Source organism: Ischnura elegans, chromosome 2 (assembly GCF_921293095.1).
Source record: "Ischnura elegans chromosome 2, ioIscEleg1.1, whole genome shotgun sequence".
Taxonomy (NCBI): Eukaryota; Metazoa; Arthropoda; class Insecta; order Odonata; family Coenagrionidae; genus Ischnura; species Ischnura elegans.
This window is the reverse complement of record NC_060247.1, coordinates 85,084,468-85,107,063: the sequence shown is the minus strand read 5'-3', so window position 1 is coordinate 85,107,063 and position 22,596 is coordinate 85,084,468. Positions and strand designations below refer to the sequence as shown.

At 38.1% G+C, this 22,596-nt stretch overlaps 1 protein-coding gene across 3 annotated transcripts in view; it reads left to right on the top strand.

Moving 5' to 3' along the window:
- Window positions 1-22,596, top strand: part of LOC124154081 (connectin) — a 726,624-nt gene that overhangs the window by 514,601 nt on the left and 189,427 nt on the right. For all 3 annotated transcript variants that reach the window (XM_046527589.1, XM_046527590.1, XM_046527588.1), the window contains one exon: window positions 935-2,039. In XM_046527589.1, the coding sequence (XP_046383545.1) occupies window positions 968-2,039 (1,072 nt within the window). In that variant the 5' untranslated portion in view covers window positions 935-967. The remainder of the gene's footprint in view (window positions 1-934; window positions 2,040-22,596) is intronic.

The following is a 22,596-nucleotide window of genomic DNA, read 5'->3' as shown; positions in this document are numbered from 1 at the left end:
AAATGTACAGTTATTTGAAAAACCCTTAAAATCAAAATCGGTGTTAGTTACCGAATACCGTGCAAATATCTATAAGAGAAAGAATGAAATATTATACGGTGAAGATTTTTACAGCAGTAAGCATACAGGAGACCTATTTTACAGAATTGTTTTACATATTTACATGACACATTCAGACTTGATATTATGACTTCTTATCGTGATATTGAAGTACTATTTGCTGCCTTTTTCTCATGTACATGACTGTGTATCATTGATTGTATTCTGCAGATGATATTCTCAAATTTTCAGTGAGATATTCTATCTACTTCGGGTAGCCATTCCTCGCTTCTTTATCTAGTGTTGTGCATCTAACTAAAGAAATGTTTACGGTGACGGTTTCAATCCTTCAACCAATCTTAAATATCAAAAAATACGTTTAGGCATCAAATCATATTTGATCATCTCATCCATTTTCTAATCTAAATCTAAATATGTTGGATAATTTACATGGTGTTACAGCGCTGTAATGGTCAAATAATTCATGCATATATTTTTTTAAATACCTCCGGGACACAATGTTCCGAAAAATCCACTGTTCTTCATGTATTTTTAGCGTTAAAAATCTGAAGAGAAATAAAGGAAGGTCAACTACGCGGTCGCTATTCTTTGTATATTATGTATGATCAATGTGCTTCCGCCCATAGATATATCTCTTTGGAAGATATCTATCCGAAGTCGCATGAGAAACCTATACCTATCGCGCTGCCCTGAGTTTCTGGTGGCTTCCAGCTTAATCCATTCGAAATCTTTAAAACAATTTCTGCTCAGTCACAGCAGTTTTTCACGAATCTCCAACCTTTCCTTCGTATTTACGTGGTTCCCGGATTAAGTGTTTTTTTTACCGGATCCTATGTGATTGCCACATTGACTTATACTTTCTTCCTCTTTTCAGAACTTGATTCATCGTTGGATTCCCACCACAGCCATGGCAACCAAGTCGACCCGCAACTGGGCCATAGCGATCCTTTGCTTGAGCCTGATGTTGACCCTGGACGCGTCTGAGGCCGCCAAAGGCAAGCACCATAAGGGACGGCACAAGCAGAAGGACGATGAAGAGAGCGGCGAGCTCAAGTGGCCACGCAACATCTGTGACTCACAGCACCAGCAGATCCTCTGCTGCTACTGCGACAAGAGTGACTTTGGCGAGGCTACTGACGCCAACTGCTGGGTCTGCTACGAAAGCTCTCCCGGCAACGCCATCTGGGACTCGTTCTCCTCGCAGGCCAACCTGACCCGGCTTACGTTCGTGGTCCGACCCGGCTCCTCCCTGTCCACCGTGCCAACTAGGGCCCTGTCTCGCCTGCCCAACCTAACCTACCTCAAAGTCCAGTACGCCACTATCGCCGAGGTCCCGTCCTACGCCCTGGCCAATGCTTCTTTCATCCACGAGGCTCAGTTGTCCCGCAATCAGATCATGTCCTTGAGGCCTTCTGCTTTCGCTCACCTCGCTTCTTTAGCTACTCTTGATCTTTCGGAGAACAGGCTGTCGATCATACCACGCGACGCCTTCGGTCCGGACCTTCCAGACCTCCGCCGCCTCTTTGTCGATAGAAACAACATCAGCCACATCGAAGACATGGCGTTCAAGCACCTTTCTAGACTGGAAGAGCTGGAGATGCAGAGTAACCAACTTAGCGACATTCACAGAAGCACTTTCATCGGCTTGGACTCGCTCAGACGACTAGATCTGAGAGCAAACAGGCTGACTGTGATCCGAGATGGCACCTTCATGGAAATTCCGTCCCTGCACGAGTTGGATATCGACGAGAACAAGCTAGAGTCGATCGAACCCAAAGCTTTCAAGGGACTGCACCACCTGATGAGATTGAGGCTGAGGGAGAACAAGCTCAAGTCTCTGAGCGACACTGTCTTCGTTGGAGTCACAAACGTGCACTTCTTAGACTTGAGGGACAACAACCTCTCCACACTGACGGCCAATGCAGTGGAACCCCTTAGGCGTAACCTCAAGAACGTCACAATGAGCTTTTTCCTGGAAGGTGAGTACGCAAGCATGTTTGCCGTACAAATTTTCTCTATTTTGAGTGTGTTCGCACTTTAAACTTTGCGTTCGGGACTTGCTACGGTGATAACTTTAAGGAGTCACCCGCGTAATATGCTAGAAGTTCTCAAATGTCCAAAGAGTGTATTGACGCCTCGGTAGCGTACCTGGCTATCACGAATTCGAGGAGTTCGGGTTTGGATCTCGGTCATGATTTTACTCTGTAGAATTTTGCACATAGGATACTTAACTGACGAAAGGCCTATTATTTTATTTCCTTCTGCAGGCTTGTCGACTACTTGGGCATGTGAGTGATTTAAAAGTGCGCTGAGTGAGATCAAATTTATGGATTGCAGATTAAGTTCTCCTCCAATTATCAATGCTAAAATTAATCGAGCTTATAATTTCAACGAACTCAAATCTGAGAAGATTTTATTAATTGCTATAATTACTCTTCGAGAAAGGTTGCGATCCGATTTTGATAGTAGAATTACGGATTCAGTGATTTAATTTCCAGGGAAGTTTTGAGTTTTACACTTATTTTTCATTCGACCTTTTAAAACTATTATTAAATCTCTCTTCAATTTATCATCGAATAAATTTGAGTTTCCTTTCTAAATAATTGTTTAATAATGTTTTTTCCGCAAATTATTGTTTTTAGTGGTCTTATACCGCCATTAAATCAAGGAGGAGGTTTAGTGATTGAATACGTATACTGAATATGAAAATTGAATGTACCCTGAGAGAATTAATGTTTTAATGACGGATAATAATTGTTAGTCCTCTCGGATTTGATCGGACAAATTTGGCAGGGATTTGGGAAAGGAAAGTCCAGAGATGTTAGAAAAGTAAAGTTCATTACTTATTACTTTGCTTTTCGCATAGCGACCGCCCACCCGAGTCCAGCTCTGCTCCTCCTTCACCTTGCTTTTATCCCCAGTCAGCCGTTTGTCGTAATTCGGCAAACGGCGTTGCATTCACATTCCTCCGGGAAAGGTGGATGGCACGAAGGGTGGGGAGGAGGCGTCTCTGCGAGGGAGGGGGAGCCGTTGCTGCAATTCGGCAATCGGTCTTTGGTGCACATTCCTCCAGTGTGAGGAAAGGAAAAAGGTAGATGGGACAAGAAGGGGGGGAGGTGACGAGGCATGAATGCTGACGTAGGTACTTACATAATATAATTAATTTGAAATGTATTGATACCATTCATAATTTAACATTAATCTTCAATGGAGAATCAAATTTTAGAGCGCTATTTGTGATCTTTTTGACTTTATCTTTGATGTTTTAGCAGATTAAGTTGTTGTGGAAGTATAGAAAACTTATCGTTGGCATTTATAAATTCCATAGCTTATGAGCAGCATTACCTCGCTCAATTATTAAAGGGAGTTCTCATTTCGATGAGTAAAAAACAAGATTTATCTTCAGAAATAAAGCCATCCTTGCGTGGTATCCATTGTTTATAACTTACGCGCTGGCATTTTATCATTGAAGAGGAGTAGCAGTCGAATATATTTATGGAATGTAGAAATTGCGAGATTTCATCAACCATTTAAATTTTTATTTATTGCATTGGTCCGATTGACTCGTATGCTTAACATTTTCCGAATTTAATCGGCTAATCTAAAATGAAATATCATGACGATAATGTCCAGAGCAATGGATCCTGTCCTTCAAATCCACACTGTTGGATTGATCACTGAGAATTAATTTATCCTCCCCAGTTATTTTGCGAAATAACTCACCAAACTGTTTTCCTTTCAAGGCACAACATCATATATATCTGCCCCTTTTCTTTAATCTTCATAGGAAAGGAAGGGAAATGTGTATTTTTCACGGAGGAATTAGGTATGAGTGGGCCCAAACACTTGCTCCGAGTGATCGTCGGAGAATTGAATCCAGCGACGGGGAAGAGCGTAAATGCCTGAGGAGGAGAGGGAATACCGTAATTAAAACATCAGAGATGTGCTTATTGCGCTCACTGATGCTTTCATTCCGAATCACTCGTTTTGTTAGCCGAGTTTTGGCTCATCCAATCCGCTCGCTAGCATCCGAAGACATCTCTGCGTCTGCCAGTTCATGCGAGAAGTTTAGGAAATTATCTTTTTAAATAACGCGGGATAACAATCCATCTCATTGAAATTTTTCTCGAATCCTGAGGCTACCTGTCATGCCAAAGGATAATTTAGAGACACCATAGACCCCATCATACTCATTTCTTATTATTTTCTTCACTTCTGCTCTTCTTCGCAAGAGAATGTTAATAAATTGTATGATAGAAAGAGTAGACTGCAATGTATTTACAAATTTAGCGCTATAATTTGAGGCAGTTTTTCGAAATATTTCTTTTAAGAGAAAATCTCTTTAAAATGTTTCTATTTTGTCAATTATGACGAAAATGCAAATTGGAAATTATTGGTCTACTTCAAAGAATACGTAATGTATGTGAAAATAATGGTTTCAAGTATATGCAGGCGCTATCGGAAATAATGCATTATAAATACTACATTTTATATTTACATCGTTGACCGACGCATTTGCTCATCATATCATTATGTTCCTCTCTTCGCAAGCCGCCTCCTTGGTCTCTCTTCGACGATGGCGATGAATGATATCTTAGGAGAGCATAATATTGCAATACCAATGGAATATGCGACGTTTATTCTAATCATTGATTGTATACTTTTCCAATATAATTTATACTTTTACTTGAAATACTTCGTTTTCATTACCAAGAAGGAAAAATATAGTTATTTGCATATTTTCATTGTGTACTCTTAGTTTTGTTACCCCGTTTGCTCCTAATAAAAAAATAATTCTGTCACAGTAGTTAAAAAGACGATGACATAGCCACCTACGCACATGCTGCAATAAATAATTGCATCTGGATTTTTTTTGTTTTCATGAGAGGAGAAATCAAAGCTGACATCTTGTCGGTAAACTTTATCTAATTAAACAAAAAAACCTTAAACTAGAAGATGGTTGAAAATAAAAATAATACCTTCATAAAAATTCATCTATTAAATACCAATCCAATCCAGTTCATATCTTGATGGAATTTCTCTAAACGCAAGTCTAAATTCTATTATCAATTTACCCAAGATAATAACATTTATAAACTGTCCTCTAAATTTATAAACACAGGCGTTGAAATGCTCGGTGTAGCTTAATTATATGGCCGCGGGTAAAAGAAGATAGTGAGCATTACGTAGGAATAATAAAAGACGATTCATAAGGAATTGATTGAAATTAGTTATGTTTAATCTCTTTAGTTATATACACGCAGGCCACCCGGAATTGCTCGGTATGGATAGAACCCAGAGATAAGGGAAACTTGGAACTGGTATTTCATGGTCATATAGGATCATTGTTCTGTCTTTGAGCGTGTCAGGAGGTATGCCTACCTGGCAGGATGTCCAACCTCTGAAGTTGCATTACGTGGCGTAACAAACGGTGGTAATAAATGACGCAAAAGCCGCTTGGACGCTATTGACATTAGCACTAAGGCATTTGGGAGCATAGGATTCGCATATTTACCAACTTTGGATGCAATCCGTGCAGCCGTATGGAAACGCATAGCGGACAGATAAACATATATCTATGTCCATATATATCATTTATAAGGGTATATATTGTAATTTTCATTGGCGACTTCAACCTATAAGTCAAGAGTGTTATTTTATAATAATTTTCAATTTCCTTAGAGTCTTTTTATTCTTAATGGATTCGTTATTGTTACATACTGATGTAATTTTGAGTTTGCCATATTATTTTATGCGGCTCGTTTATCACTCCAAAGCAGTTTGTTTGAGACAGAATTTTCAATATTGAACGGAGTTACATGCTCCACATTGTATTACCCGAAAAAAAATCGGCCGTCACTAATGGAGTACGCGGTTATTGCAACACGATACCTACGTAGAGGCGGCGATGGGCTAAAACGGGAGCAGCGGTACGAGCGGAGGTTTGTGGTAAGGAGAGGAAGATGGATGGTGAAGTGGCGGCTGCCGGGTTCACGGGGGCGGCAAGGTCATCGTCACATCGCGGGGTGGCCTGTGACGCCAGGTCGGGTAATGAGGAAGTCCTCTGTAGCACGGAGGGGAGACTTTATACACGGAGTGGAATAGAGAAGGATGGGTGAGGGGCAAAGAATTTAAAGTATCCGAGGGTTTGAGGATGAAAGACCCATAGAGCATTATCTATTTGTTTGTTTGTTTATTTATTTAAAGACACATTGCAAATAGGACAATGGCCAGGTGGAAAGTAATTAGCAGCTAAAATGCAAAGCCTGTATTATAATTGCATTAATAGGCAAAGAAAAAGAAACTATGTGAAAATTACACAAAAAAGCATTTAAAGTATCGTAAGGTTTGAGGGAGATAAACCCATGGAAAATTATTTATTTATTCACTTATTTAGTTATTTAAAGATACAATTCAGATAGGTCAATGGCAAGATGGCAAGTAATTAGCAGCTAAAATGTAAAGTCCATACTATTTACATTATTGGGCTAACAAACCGAAACAATATGAAAAAGGGCAAAAGCGAAAATCCACAAATGGTAATAATAATTTTAAAAATCCGAGTTCTATAATAATCATTTTTAATATTATAATAATAATCTTCAATAATACTTTGACTGATTATAATAATTTTTATCTTAGGGATTGAAAGCAAAAGACCTATCAAACATTATTTACCAACTAATTTAAAGACACACTGCAAATAGGACAGTGGTCAGGAGGCAAGTAATTAGCAGCTAATACTAGGAGCATGTACTATGATTACATTTTTGGACTAACAAAAAGAGACAATATTGAAATATCGCTCGAATGTTTACCCAGCGAGAAGCGCAAATTCACAAAAAATGTAATCATAAAAATAAGCAGAAAATCAAATGGAAATTAAAAAGAAAAGCTCATATCTCCTAACAAAAGAAGTCAATCCCTGTAATGAGAGGCTATCCATGCATTCAATTTGGAACGGCATCAAGTCCTTTGAGCTCCTCCTTAAATCTATTTGTTATTTGAGTGTAAGGATTTAAAGAGTTCCTTTGGTAGTGGGTTTCATTCCTGAATATCTCTATTAACCAATGAAAATGTATTTGAACTTGATTTTTGCTGCCATACTCTAATTTTGTGAACATATTTTTAATAACGATTAAAATAAAAAACAAACTAAAAACCAATTATAAATTATTATTGACCTTAATTTCAATGCTGCGAATTCTGGTAATTAACTAATTCTATGCTAAAAAATAAAATAAATAGCCTTGAAATCATATTTTAAGAGAGATATTTCAATCAAGATAATGTTCGTTTAAAGGCCGCATAATTATATTAAGCAGAATAAAAACTATATTGGATGATTAGTGGAGGAATTTATTTACGAGTGAGTTTTAAGAGGTGAGGAACAAATATATATTTCGTTTTCAAAATTATGTTAACTAAATGAATACATTTCTAAAATATTACAAGTAGGAATGCGCAGTTGTAAGTGTTATTATCAGTGGCAGAATCATGAATGAAACTAAATTCTTTAGCAATGTTTTGGGAATTGATAACATTATTAATCAGCTTAATTTAATTAGCAAAGCATTAAAAAAACAATGAAAATGCCTTTCACCATTTCTACTTCGGGGTAAATGATGTATTTAAAAGGGAACTAATTACGTTAAAACTCTATATTCACGGGGTATCAATAAGGAAAAATTTAAATTAACGGCGGTAAAAATTTAGAATTTTTAATTACTCTACTAATTTTTATCTCTGTGAATGACAGATCTAGATGTTGAATACGCCGTGAAGTACACGGTATCATCGTATCTAATTGAGATTTAATCGTTATCTTCGTGTACCAAAATCGAGAGAATTTGAATGCAACTTCCAACTGCGATAAATCAGCTCTGATTTGAGTCAGATGAGTGAGCACTTAATGATCGGTGGCAGAGACGAAGTTGGCGGTCCGATGCAGACTTGCTATCGGAGTTTCCTGTTTTGGGAGCAACCGTTCTCAGACCTTGAACTCTTTGATCCGCCCATATCTTTGGAATTAAATATCAAAATACAGGCTCGAAACGCCCTCGGAATGTCCTTGGCACGCTAACTCATCCAAACTTTCGTGCGATCAGCAAATCTCGAAAAATGTTGCCCAATTCGGCTTTTCGCCTTCTACTTTGGCGTTATATATTTCCACAGATACCACCGCGTTAATTACTTCTATGACCAACAATGGAGACTTCGGGTCACATCGTTATTTTTTCCATAGATGGTTTTGATACTATAGGTATGAATGCTCACTGAAATTCACACTATTTTTCAATTTTTGGTTCTCGTAAACGATGTTTTACATTTAAAGCTTGGAGCGATAAATATGAGCAGTTTATTTCTCTTCTAGGCCATGTGATTCCACCATTTTTCAAAAACACGTTACTGCTAATCAATATTTTGATTAATCATGTGTCTATTTCTAAGGAGACATTTTCAGCCACAAGGTCATAAATTTACTTCTCAAGGACTAAAGCCTAGTACTATGTCATTATCTGAAATCATCTTCTTTTTGGAACTCGTAAATAAAGAAACTATTTGCATTACATTTTAACGTTTGAAATTCACTCATAATTTATTCAAGTTAATTAGACCACTTTTGAACAATATAACACTAGCGTCACCTAATTTTTTTAATGCAATGTTTTTTTTAAATAGGTGTGATATTTAATATTTATGTGTCAGTAATGTTTCCAAATGCAATCTCTGAACAGCATATAAGAGTTTTTATGGATACTTTTAATAAATTTGAAAAACCTTCATCACATCTCTAGTCCCCTCAGCGTCCACGGGACTAACCTTGACTTAAGGTTATACTACGATATTAGATGCAAATCACAAGGATCATTATTGTTGGCTGCAGCATCCTTTCCCGAATTCACACAGCCGTTTGGCATTTCGGGAGTAGCGCATCCTCTCTAGTATTGATTTCCACGATTCCGCCAGAGGGGACCCCTGAGAGGAACTCCGGAGATCGAGATAACCTAATGAAAGGGAAGGATTTCCTTACCCACCCACACAAGGCCCCTACTCCTTGACCCTTTGTCCCTCCTCCCCTCCCCCAATCGCCCTTCATTCAACCCCAACTCCTTACACTCATACATACCAACCCTTTTCCGTATGTTCCCACTATTCCTTCCACCTCACATCAACTGGTACGCTTGGTCTGTCGAGGGCTGATGCCCTAATCAGATTCTCCCTACCTTACTTTGCTCTCTCTGACTATGACGTCCCCTGGAGAGGTCTTCCGATCGATCGGGTATGCGGCCAAGAATTAGTTAATGCGAGGTCTGAGTCTAAAGCGTGTTGTAAACAATCTGCCTACGTAAGTTTTTGTTAAAAATTAGCCGTTAAATTAGCAAGTAACACAGGCCAACAATGAAAAAATGTTTTTACTGAAAATACCTTATTCTTATGTTTTTAAAGTTGCTGAATCCAAATATGATGGTTTTAAAGTTGTATCACCCACCATTTATTATATATATTTTTTAAATCACGAGATGTGGGTCAATTGTAAATATTATTTAATTTTTTCCAAACTTTGCCAACGTTTCGGACATTTATTTGTCCATCCTCAGGGCTATAAAAATGATAATTTATGATACAAAATTAGTTACATACAGGCAATTTTACAGTTGTTATACATTAAAAAACATGGAAATACATATTCAAAATTTACCTTTAAGTCTGATGTTGTTTTTATTTATTTACAATTTGGTTGCTTGGATTTCTTTCTTTGTTGGTTATGTCATTTATTAAATTATGATAAATTTTGCTAAGGTAAGTAATGTCTGTTCTTTTATTGCAGCTTTTTTTATTTCTGGATATGTGGTACATTTCTTTGAATAATCTTTTTGATAAAACTGGTTCTGTATCTAAAATTTTGGCCTCTTCGAAACGAAATGAGTGACTCAAAAAGATAATTCAAAGAAATGTACCACATATCCAGAAATAAAAAAAGCTGCAATAAAAGAACAGACATTACTTACCTTAGCAAAATTTATCATAATTTAATAAATGACATAACCAACAAAGAAAGAAATCCAAGCAACCAAATTGTAAATAAATAAAAACAACATCAGACTTAAAGGTAAATTTTGAATATGTATTTCCATGTTTTTTAATGTATAACAACTGTAAAATTGCCTGTATGTAACTAATTTTGTATCATAAATTATCATTTTTATAGCCCTGAGGATGGACAAATAAATGTCCGAAACGTTGGCAAAGTTTGGAAAAAATTAAATAATATTTACAATTGACCCACATCTCGTGATTTAAAAAATATATATATATAATAAGGGGTCGTGAAGCATAAAGTTTGAACCACCATTTATTCACATTTTACAGTTAAATTTATGAAGTCAAGAAATATTTTTAGGATTTAACAGCTTTTTTATAGTTATAATAAAATTGAAAAAGTAGGTCTAATGAACGAAGATAATGGGGGATTACTGTTGGTACTTCACCGAGAAGTTCAGCAAGCGATTCATCGCAGAATAAGCTACACAAGAAGATTCGATGTGACACAGTGTTTCATTGATTTCCCTATATGCTGTAAAGGGGTATTAGACTAAGTATTAAATACATATTGCTTGGAAACTATGGGTGATACAAAATAACTAAGGCCAGGTTTGGATTCGGCACATAAAAATCTATAAAGATCAGCTATTAAAATAAAAAAAAGTTTTCAAACAAAATTTTTTTGTTGGCCTGTATAATCCAATGCATACTGCGCTTCATTTTAGCCACGAAAATATGATTTACTGATCGTAACTTTGGATGGAATATGCCTGAAGCCAGGAGTTTGTTTTCTCTGCTCATGTTTTGCACACATTACGGTCTGCCCTGCAAGCCAAAAACTCACTTATTCAAATTGGCTCCTAGATACTTATATCGTGTGCTTTATTATAATTTTATGATTACATGAACTTCCTGCCGTAAGCCTGAACCAGATATTTGATTTTATAATAATTTTGTCCGTAATTTTCACGTTTGTAAACAATATTCCTACCCATTTTGATACGGAAAATTAAATATTCATATCGCCATACCCATGTGTAATGCGATTACCGTAATATAAACCTGCTGACCGTAACTCTGGACCGAATATCAACAAAAGTTTTTTTGCCGTCTGCAAGCATAGAGCAATATGCCTTCCAATGAAGATACTCAAAATTAAAATCATAGTATATATTATCGTGAGCTTCAGTGTTTTTAATAAAAACTAATAATATAATTAACATAATGGAAGTACTTCTCTATTTCCACACTTCCTTACTTCTACCGACCCAGGTACCAAGTTATTCCGAACATTTTTATCTAAATGTTTAACATAGAATCATTTACCCTCTGTTTTCCGGCTTTTTCCATCCATCACACCACCGTTGTCCTCGTCCTTTTTCTATTATATGTTTCTATCCCTTTCTTTCCTTACCTCTTATTTTTATTGAATTTATTTGTATTTATCTCAGGAAACTTTATTGTTAATAATTTACCTACTGTAAATCCATCGAAATAGACCAGGCATGTGCCAGAAACTCTAATTTTCCACTACTTGGAGTGACGCCAATTTTCCCAACTGTTAAAGGTGTGAGTCAAGGTAGATAACCAATTTAATAATAACGATCATGGTCGATTTAGGCAGAATAAAGCCTGGAACATACACACACACACATGTCTTTCCCTTGAAAATCGTTTCATTCGTTAGGTTAGCCGCACGTAATGTTTCGGGACACTTGAAAGAAATCAAAGGGTTCAAAGGCCCCTGTGAGTCCCTCCTCTCCCTGGACTAGTCCCCAGATCGATCGTGGCCTAACCCTAGGGTTAAAAGTGACCCCTACGTCACCCCCACTCCCAACCCTTTCGCAGTGTCCGCACCCCTTCCGATCCTGATCCACCTTTGTTACCAAGAGACCTCTCCACTCCCTTCCCCACCTCCCTTGAGTGGCCCATCGGCATCACCTTCCTCCTTTCCCGATAGACTATTATCGCCCCGCTCCCTGTGCCCCTTGGGGGTGACGCGTCATCCAGAGAAGCGGGCACTTCCCGTCGGCTACGGCCGTTTCATGGTCCGGAGAGTTGGAGAGACCCTCCGCCTCCCTTCGTGTCCTCTTCTGCCGGCCTCTCGTTGCCTCACAGACGGACCTCGAGTGGCCCTCTTGATCTAGCCGGCAGCCACCTCACGTTTCTAGCCTAGAGCATATACCGGGGGCCTGTAAAGCTTTGAACTTATTGGAAGTGCCGGGAGAAACTTGGGCGTGCGGTATTGAATTCTGTGTCAGGCTAGCGTATTGGTACTATTCTACGACGATGAATGGGTTCATAAAAGACAATGGCGGCATACTTTTTTTGCTTCTTTGGCGTTTATTAGGTGCAAGGGAAGGTTTTGGCATGAATAATACGACAATTCTGTTGTATGTCGTGCTTTGCTGGCGAACAACTTCTGTGGAGTTCGGGTCCTTCCCGCCAAGTAAGACTGGAGATATTTTTGTGATTCTCACTGCATCCAGAACAAAGGATTTTGCTGGGACTCATTAAAATTTAGGGTGATGGAGCTATCCTATCCAAAAACTTGAAGATTTTCCATTAAACCAGTCTCTTGTTATATTTGGCGCAAAAAGTAAATTCTCCTGCACTTTTTTTCTTGCTATTTTATGATGAATGAAAATCATTTTCCCAAGAACATAAAGTCAGAATATTGCACCTTTTGAAGAGTGAATTCACATTTTTTTAAATATTGATTCATTTGTATCAGGTGAGGTCTCCTGCTTTATTTTCATGCATCTATCGGCTGGTTAACTCTGTAAATTTAAGAGGCGCTTTAGTCATCGGTTTATTTAAACGCTCTTGCTATTTATTTCCTAAGCTACTTGCTAGATTTTCGTCAAGTTTTAGCGATTGAAAAAAAAAAATTATTTGATGCCAGTTGGATTTTCGGTTTATTTGATTGCTCTTGCTATTTTTTTCTTAAGTTATATTCTTGATTTTCGTAAGTTTTACTAGCGATTGAAAAAAAAAACTATTATTTGATGCTAGTTGAAAACAGCGCCATTTTACGCATGCCTCTTTGAATTTTCTGGAAAATAATCTTCCAAAAGCATTCCCCTGTTATACATCCAAGGGAAAATGTCACGCGTAAAGAAGAGAAGCAGAGAAACCTATGAATGAAGTTGAAGCCTTATTATATTTGACCGGCAGTATGATTAGTGCTTGGCAAATACTCAGAGGACTCTAAAATGCGTATACGTAGGAGCGAAGTTTATTTTTTAATATACATTAAATTATTTTGTAAGGGTAATGATTAAGCGTTGGATTAAATAAGCATTCAACTCAACGATAATAAACAAAGCCTAATTTCTGGTGAAGGTAAGGTTAACCCCAACGAACGTGGAAACACCCTCATTATAGAGCAATAAAAATATAGCCCTCTTGCTTGAAAAGTTGAAAAAACCTTGTTAATGGCATAATTATAGGGTGAAAATTACTATTCGTTGTACAAATTTTATCAATAATATATCGCATTTCCACCGCGTCAAGCCTGAAATGATTTCCTCTTTTTAGCTTTCTGTTACAGTAATGAAATCGAATTTCATCAGAAGCAATCAACCGAATCATAGATTGAAAACTTTACCAGTCTTACTTTCCCACGTAGTAAATCGCATACCCCGCGGACCTTTCACCATCATCCAGCACGGAAAGGTGAAAAAAACAGTTTGAAACTCTGCTAGATAAAACAATTCGGGGAAACGTAATCACCCGGAAACCGAAGATTGAAGGTTGGATAAAAACGTGGTTCTACGATTCGGTCGAGAAAAAAAAATAATTTGTTCTCCACGACCCCGATCCATCTTGATTCTCTTTATCAGTCGCTTCGATCGTGGCCCCAAAAAAGCACGCCCCTGATGCCCGTGGGTCCTGATCGTTCCGAGAGAGACGGTATGAATGTAAATTAGCTTCTTCTACTCCCACCCACCTCCCGTTTCCCTTCTCCTGCCTAATTTCCCAACCACTTTCCTCTCCCACCCATACACGGCGAACGCGTGAATATCAATTTTCTTTCAAGGAATCTACCATCTCAAAATTTAATTACTTTGCAATTTCAAACGAAACAATTTTCTCCTCATTATATTACTTTTTTCAATTTCTAAAGCTGCAAATTAGAAGGAATTGGATATTTATTGCATAATTAAACTGTGCCGGTTTTATCAGCCTAAAAATCTCCAATTTCAAGTGTTTTCCTAAGGTTAGAAAATAGACTCTCAAACGTTTCCACCAGTGGATTGAGAAATTTCCTTCAAATCAATTATTTGGGTGTATTGAGTGGCCAATGGAGAAGATCAAACACCAGGCATTACAATCCAAAAGAGTACTGGGCGAAAAATAAGCAGATGCAGATCTGTTATATTTCAGGTCCTCCGAAAAACTTTTTCTAGCTATGTTCCTTTGGATACAAAACCTTATTCAAACCTTTTCAGAAAGTCATTCATCTTCACTTTCGTTGAGTGTGAGAATTTTACGCGGGGAAAGAGAAATTGTTCAGGAATAGGAAAATTTCCATTGAGGGAATAAATAATAATAAACGTTTCTTCTTTCTCCTCATTTCCAAGGATGGCAAGTGATATGAAACGAAACGAAAATGTTTCGTTTCGATCCGAAGGGAAACAATAATAAGAGGTTTTAGTTTAGTTTCGTTTCCGCACGAAATTAAAATCACCAAGGAGTTTAGTTTCGACCTGGGACGAAACTTTACTCCCGGGAACGAAACTAAATTAATCAAAACTCCGCTGCTCATAGTTTAGTTTCGATCTGGGACGAAACTTTACTCCCGGGAACGAAACTAAATTAATCAAAACTCCGCTGCTCATAGTTTAGTTTCGATCTGGGACGAAACTTTACTCCCGGGAACGAAACTAAATTAATCAAAACTCCGCTGCTCATAGTTTAGTTTCGATCTGGGACGAAACTTTACTCCCGGGAACGAAACTAAATTAGTCAAAACTCCGCTGCTCATAGTTTAGTTTCGATCTGGGACGAAACTTTACTCCCGGGAACGAAACTAAATTAATCAAAACTCCGCTGCTCATAGTTTAGTTTCGATCTGGACAAGAAAAAAATGATTCAGGAATAAGAAAACATGCAATGATAGATTAAATAATAAATATGAACCTTATTTAAAGTAGAAAAAGGAGAGTAAATTTGGGAGGTAAACAGGCCTGTGTTATAGTCTTCATCTCAGACTTCTCCCTTTACGATTGAAAAATTATCTGTTGGTTTTCTATATGAAAATAATGAGCCGCGTTTGCCGGGGGGAGAATACTTAGAAACGGCCCGAGCAGCACAAACGTGTCCCTCACAACTTCCTCTTCCCTCTCCTCAAATTTGCTAATTCCATTCCCCAATCCACAGCGATCCTCTAAATAGCTCGGAGACTGCAATGCTCCCCACATTCCCATTTACGATACCTCGACTCTACCAGCAATAGGGTGGTTTCCTATTATTTTTTATTGCTTTAATCGAAAGATTATTACTCCTGGAGTACGTATTTCACGCTTTTAGATTTTTAAATGACAACATCTATTTTTTGCGATTAAATGAAAAGTGAAAATTTTCAAGCGCGCGAAAACGCGACGCTTAAGTATGAATGCCGGGAAATATCTCCGTACGTCGTATTTCTGGTTCCCCCTCCCGCCCGGTGAGGTGACCTTGAGGCGAAGCTTAGCGCTGATACGTCGCAGGATGCTAGCGGATAGCTGAGTACCTTGCTGGACGGTAGCGCTTGGCTTAAAAAGGGTTTATTAATACCTTATCAAACGAAGAAAACTTTCCGAACTTAGCCAGTTTTAATAGGTGATTATTAAGACATGTTTCCCTGAGCTCTGTGCCTCATGCATGCATTGGTAACCTCAGACGATGTATAACTCCTATCCTCTCGTGTAGAAACTAGGTCCCTGTGACGTCATGCGGAGTGGAATCGCATGGGCGCCAATCTGGCCTTTTTCAAATGAGGATAAAATTTGACCCTTGCCATTCGTCTAAACCGGTATTTCAAAAACCAAATAATTTGTATAATATGAATACACTAATGGTGGGTAACGAATCGCAATCAATGCCTTTCGTTTTCTTTGATGAAGGAAACTACCCTATTAGTCGGTCTGAGTCCTTAGGGTGAAAAGAAAAGCGAAACGAAGTAATCTCACAATTGGAGCGTTTGAACTCCTCCTTCCTCCATCTTACCTGCAATGCTGAGGTATTTCATCCTCAAATGTTTTCTTTCGCAATCAATTCCGGCGGTTTTGCTGTTACTAAACTATCAACCCAATTATCATAATCTGAAAAAAGTCCTCAAGCCGATAGTAACGTTAGAAAAGATCATGTTCACTGTGATAAAAAGCACAACGTACGTTTCCAGTGAGTAAGGAACCAATAGCGAAAAAAATGTGTAATTGGTCTCTTAGAGGTTTTCGGCTAGAGTTATTTTTTTTTAATCAGGACCAGGTTATTTTTTCTATTCTTTGCGGTTTGATTGGCTTCCTTAATTAGACCTGGGGAGTAAGGAACTCCGACGGATACCGGAGTTCCTTATTCCCCATGGCTATCTGCCTAGTTTAGATTTAATTAGACAGATTTTCGAAGACTTCTTCTTTCCTTTGTTGTTCCTCAACGCATTGTTGAATATGTCTCACTTACTCGCCTATTCCTCTGTACTCTTATTCAGCCAATTAAAAGTAGCGCCCTCTTATAGATATATGATTCAAATTTAATGGCGACAATAACGGAACGACTTTCTCAACTCAAACCTGAGGAATGGTTCGTGCAGCTGAAAATTTTTAAATTAAGATTTCATCTTATGTGCATTTCTGAATGGATAATAATATTTTATAGTAATTTTTGGCCTATGCAATATTATGATGAAAAGTAAGTACAGTAGTAGAAAGGATACAAGGAGCTAAACATGATACGTGATAAAACCTCATGACGCGTTTAATACTTTGTGGAATCTTTTCATGATAGAAAAATAACACAGCTTTGCGTTTTACAATGGTTTATCATGAAATTTTACGACAGGTTTCGGTATTGACACCATCATCAGGACTTACATATCATAAATGAGGGATAGGGAAACTTTTATTTATGGTTTCATCTTCAGCCCACAAATGTTTTACCCTCTCAGACTACACGTGTAGCATGCGCTTTGTTATTCAGCTTATTAGTGTTGAATTTTTTGAAATCGTAGGAATAGAGGTAATAAAAACTTGTCTATTTCCACATGGTAATTTATTGTGACCGACCATGGTTTCGCTACTGCGTAACATTATCGAGGTGAGGAGTTACAGGTAAATTGACCAATATGTATGGCAAGAAAAAATAGAGGATGGGTTGGGAAAATTCCGGATACTGTTGGTTTCCCTCCTTCCTCCTTCCTTATCACCTTGATAATGTTACGCTGTAACGAAACCATAGTCGGTCACAATAAATTACCATGTGGAAATGGCTAAGTTTTTATTTCTCCTATTTGTACGATAAAGGGTTTCCACGTGACGCCCCGTACTATTAATTATATTTTTTAGAAATTCTTTTGGACATTAGTAATAAGAAAATTAATTATCCGTTGACCTGAGTCGCAATGCCGAAAGCATTTTCCGCACCAATATGCCGTAGACCAGCGTGATTACGGTTATTCTTTTTTATCTCGATGGGGATGATTGGACAGCAATAAGGAAATGCTATAAATATGCGCAGTGGTTTTATAATTGGCGGTGTCTGCCCTGACGACGACGATGAAGTGTTATTTCAAAACCCGGGTCGTTAATATCAAGTTTTTTAAGTCAGTATTGCCATCTACATTCCTTACATTAATTGGATTTTGAATCAATACGATCTTTCGGAGGGAAAGGTTTGTATTAGTTTCAATAGATGTATCGAGAATATATTTCATCCTTCATTCTATAGCTCTTGCTTAAATAAAGTTTTTTTCACCCGTGCCTCAATTTTTTGCCTCCCTATAAGATTTGGAACATCGAAAAAAATACTTCCTCACCCATATGTCACTCGGTCACATCCTTCTTTGACAGCTTTGCCTTCAATCCCCTCGGAGTTGATCCCACTGGAATGGTAATACCCATGTCCTCAATATTCCATACTCCTCTTATTCCCTAATTCATCCCAACCCCATTCCTTTACGCTCACCCTCCGTGCCAAAATTCAATTTGTGCCCAACTTAGTCAGCTTGTCTTAGGCCCCTGCCAATTTTTTGTTAAACATTGTCCCAGCTGCGCAGAGATGATGATATTCGATGGAAGGAATCAATCCTTGTCCCGCGGATATTTCCTTTTTTACTTCGCTGGGATGATTCTCGCGTCTTCAATGTCCCAGCCGGCTTATCCTCGTCGGATTACGGATTAAAGTGCCTTCTTATGCCCCCTCGCGACCTTGTTGGGATGGATTGGCCTGTTAGATGGAGTCATGGTGTGGTACTATGAAGGCCTGGACTCAAATCCAGGTGGAAAGATGAAATCCATCTCTAAAATTGTTGCTCTGATAGAAGGGGATTAATGCATAGATTCCTTTTCAATTAAAAGCCATTCATAAGTCGAAAAGTCGTTGGTAAACCAAAGTAAAAAAAGTCATCCTAGGGTCGTTTGATAAATAAACTATTTGACTAAGGTCACCACGCCCCCTTTTTGAAGGACGTTAACGCTTTCGGTTTAGGCCTTCCATTGCTAAAATCCGAATGGTTTTCAAATAGCTCCAATACTTTATGTTGTGTAGATATTTTGGCTTTTGTATGATATGCCACAGATATTTTCTGCTCAGCTTCCCAAAGTTGTGTTGGGTATTCTCTTCTCACATTTTTGCGTCCTCAGATTATTTCATAAAATGCCCAATTTCCCTCTAGAAGTTTTCTCATTGCTTCACATTGTAATTGAGTGAGTGTGTTATCCTTTGATCATCTGATGTATGAGCCCTGATATTTATCTTTTTCGCTTCGTAAGTAGATATGGAGATTCAGTGATACCACACACATTTGTTTTTACCACACACATTTTGTTTTTCGCCAGGGACACCCATTCACGATCGTGTTTTGACAAACCTCCAGCTTACATTGCAAGATAAGCATCGTTACGAAACCATCTTTTTTTACTTTTCCTGGAATCATTGACAGTTTGATGGGACGAATATTTTTTTAGGTTTACTGACGATGAATTTTCGCTGGACTGAAAGAAAGAACATTTTCTTTTTCCAGAGAATTCTTCAAAGTAAAATTTGCCAATGAAAGGATTCCGTGGCTTATAAATTTTCAAGGACGCAATCTGGAAGTAATTTAGTTTTTCTTTCGTCGTGCTAATCAAGGGCATGCTTACAAATTTTTACCGGTTTATGATGTTCCCTTACTGTAAAATCCGGACGCGGTATTCCATTGGGATTCTCCCTTTAACGTTCCCCATGGGCACGTCGACGGAAGTCATTGATTAACGCGGTCGTTTTCCGAACGCAGCCGTCGAGGACGCATCTGACCCGCCTAGCTCTCATAGAATCTTTAAAGGGGACATCCGTCCTTCAGGCAATGCCATGCCTTTCATATCACCGGGATTTTTCTCTGCGAGTTTCCCATATCCAGCATTGGATTGGCCAAACGCCAAATATAACCCATCTCCTTGTTCAGAATATCAATGTTTTAGCAAGAGCCAACATCACAAACCCACCTTATTTTTCGAAATGATTCAGCGAAATAATCTTTTATAACTAGATATTTGTTGAAACCCTGATACCCTACCTCTGAGAGGGTGTTAAATGTAGCGAAAATCAAATGTCTAATCAAAATTAATAGCATGAAAACATACCTCCATGTTGTAGTCAGTGACGGATCTATGGGGGGCTATAACTACCCCATAAGGAATCCAATTTACACTAGATGGAATTGTGATGTTTTCGGACCCCCACTTATCCCCTCTTGTTCCTATTCTGGACCCGCCACTGTGTAGTTAGCCATTGGGAACCATAAGACAATATCAGATATTTTTGGATTTTTTAATTCGATCATGGTTACGTGCACTTGGCGATTTTGTATTAATTGTACTTTTATTCTGTACACCAATGGAAAGAGTGATGATATCCTGTAGCTTAATAATGTGACTCACTTGAAAGAATTTTGGGGTCATTTTTGGATGCAGAAGGCTTAACTCAGTCATAACCCAGATTCAAATCTAATTTCAAGTCAAGAAAAATAGTTCTCCCCAGTGTTTATGGGTTTGTAATAAGATTGTTTATATTGATATTTTCTATTAAATTTTTATTTCAATTCCCCAAGTAAGTCAGCGTTTTATGTCACTGTGAATTATTAGGCAATCGCATGCAACAGGAAGAGACAGACCAATTCTGGAACTGCGAGCTTTGAGAGGGCTGAATTACCTGATGTCACGGATTGCATGGCTTAAGGCAATGTAATATTACGGTTTAGGGTTGGTAATTTAAGACGTAGATAGCGGAAGAAATAATAGGGAGGGAATAATGTGAAGGTTCGGCACTCCTTCTCCCTTACAGTCTCTTTGGTCCCTGAGGAACGATTTTCCCGGTTTCCGGTGCAGGTAGCTGCGGGTGTTCCTACTTCTGGTGACATCTGACCATTTCCTATTTCGATCGTGATCATTTCCAGTTTCAGCTCTCGTTGGATTTTATATGGAATTCATTTGTGGGATAGAGCTATCTGTATTTTCTCCTTGGAATACTAATTGACCTGTTGCAGTTAGGCAGGCAGACACATGTGTTTCAGCAGTACGAGCTAAGTTCCCTTGAATTTGAATGTAAGAAAATCATGATTCCGCGTAGTTGTAACAATACTTTCCTTATTTCATCGATCAAGTGCACCCGTTTAATGAAAATATTAATTAGTAAATATTTATGAGATGTGGAAAGCACAATACGATGAGTTACTGAATGTCTCTGCGAACGGGTGATATGCTAGGACGTGTAGAAAAAAATATTTTTTACATTTTCATTAACTCCAAATTATTTACTCGCGGCTCCTCTTGTGGTAATTAGTTTAAAATATACTGCCTTAGGTAAATAATATTTACTTTGAACGTGGTAGTGATAAATGTATAAATTGTATTGTATTATGTAACATAATTGACAAGACTTTATTTTTTGCTGCCAAATATTGCATAAACTCCCCAGTAATAAAATCCCTATTTACTAAATAACTATTCAATATCACATCTTGCGCCATATTTACACCTTTCAAATGGATAGGCAGCTGTTATAAAATTGATATGGTCACGTAACCTTGTGTGTGGAGTGATTGGCCACTAGCCTTAGGTTCACGGGTTATAGTCCTGAGTAAAACCTTGTTGCACCACCGAATAAAATGCTTCAAGGGTGAGGTGGCCCAGAGACAAAAACTGGATGTGGGAAATTAGCCCGCCCGCGCCAAAGTCCCTCTTTGGGGGTGAGGTGTACGCTAACCTATCCAAACCAAAGTTCGGGTCGAATTACTGAGTTGATGGCGACACCGGAATAGTTTTTTCGCAAATTTGTCTGCCGTAAGAGTAAGACCCGGAGTAATTGATCGGCACGTCAGTGTTTTTCCTCTTCTCTCTCGCATTTTTACACTTTTCTTATCCTCGCTGTGCAGGCGAATGTGAACATCCATCTTCCGTGTGAAAATATTCGCGTCGCCAGAAGTTCTCCCATTCCCTCGTGAGCTCCGCGCTTGGATTTACTCTTTTTTCTCCTCTTTGAATTTTCCTACGCCACGCAATACTTCCCTAGCCTTCTCGTCCATCCATTCGGAGGACGTCATTGCCCACGGACACGGTGAAAAAAAAAATGGAAGGAAAACCTTTCGTGGAAAAGGTGCAAGAAAGTGTTAACACCTGGGTCTAGTGATTCAAAATACCCACCAATTTGTAAATCAAGGTTAATTACCTAAAATATTTGTGACTCCCCAAAATAGATGGGTAAACATATTATTTGTTATAAAAATTATTGCGTATTATAAACCCACCTTTACGTAACACAAGTGTATTTACTATCGACACTTACCGATGCAACTACCCAAAATACATGGGTAATATATACTTCTTTTTGTCGTGCCTTAAATAATTGAGAAAATACGCGATGGTATTTCAATTTATAATAGTCTAATCCTATTTGTAAAGCTGCAATTATTGTAACAATGGGGTTGGTGAAGTGCTGGTTTTCTAAGAGGAGATTGGCATATCTGAATTATATTTTTCTTTCAGAAGTAAGAACAGTCAGAGCATTTTTCATACTAGCGATTCTATAATTAAGTATCTTTAGTGGTCAATTTATGACATGAACTTTAGAAAGACATTTCTTAGGGCTCATAGTTCATAAAATCGTGACACCTCACTCTCGGTAATTTTCTTTCATCTAGTAGTCTCCATAGGTTGAATTCTTTATAAATACCCAAATTAAGTACTAAATAACCCCATTCGGTTAAATACTCTAATTTAATAATCCTCATTAGGCAATCCTCTTGTTTATACT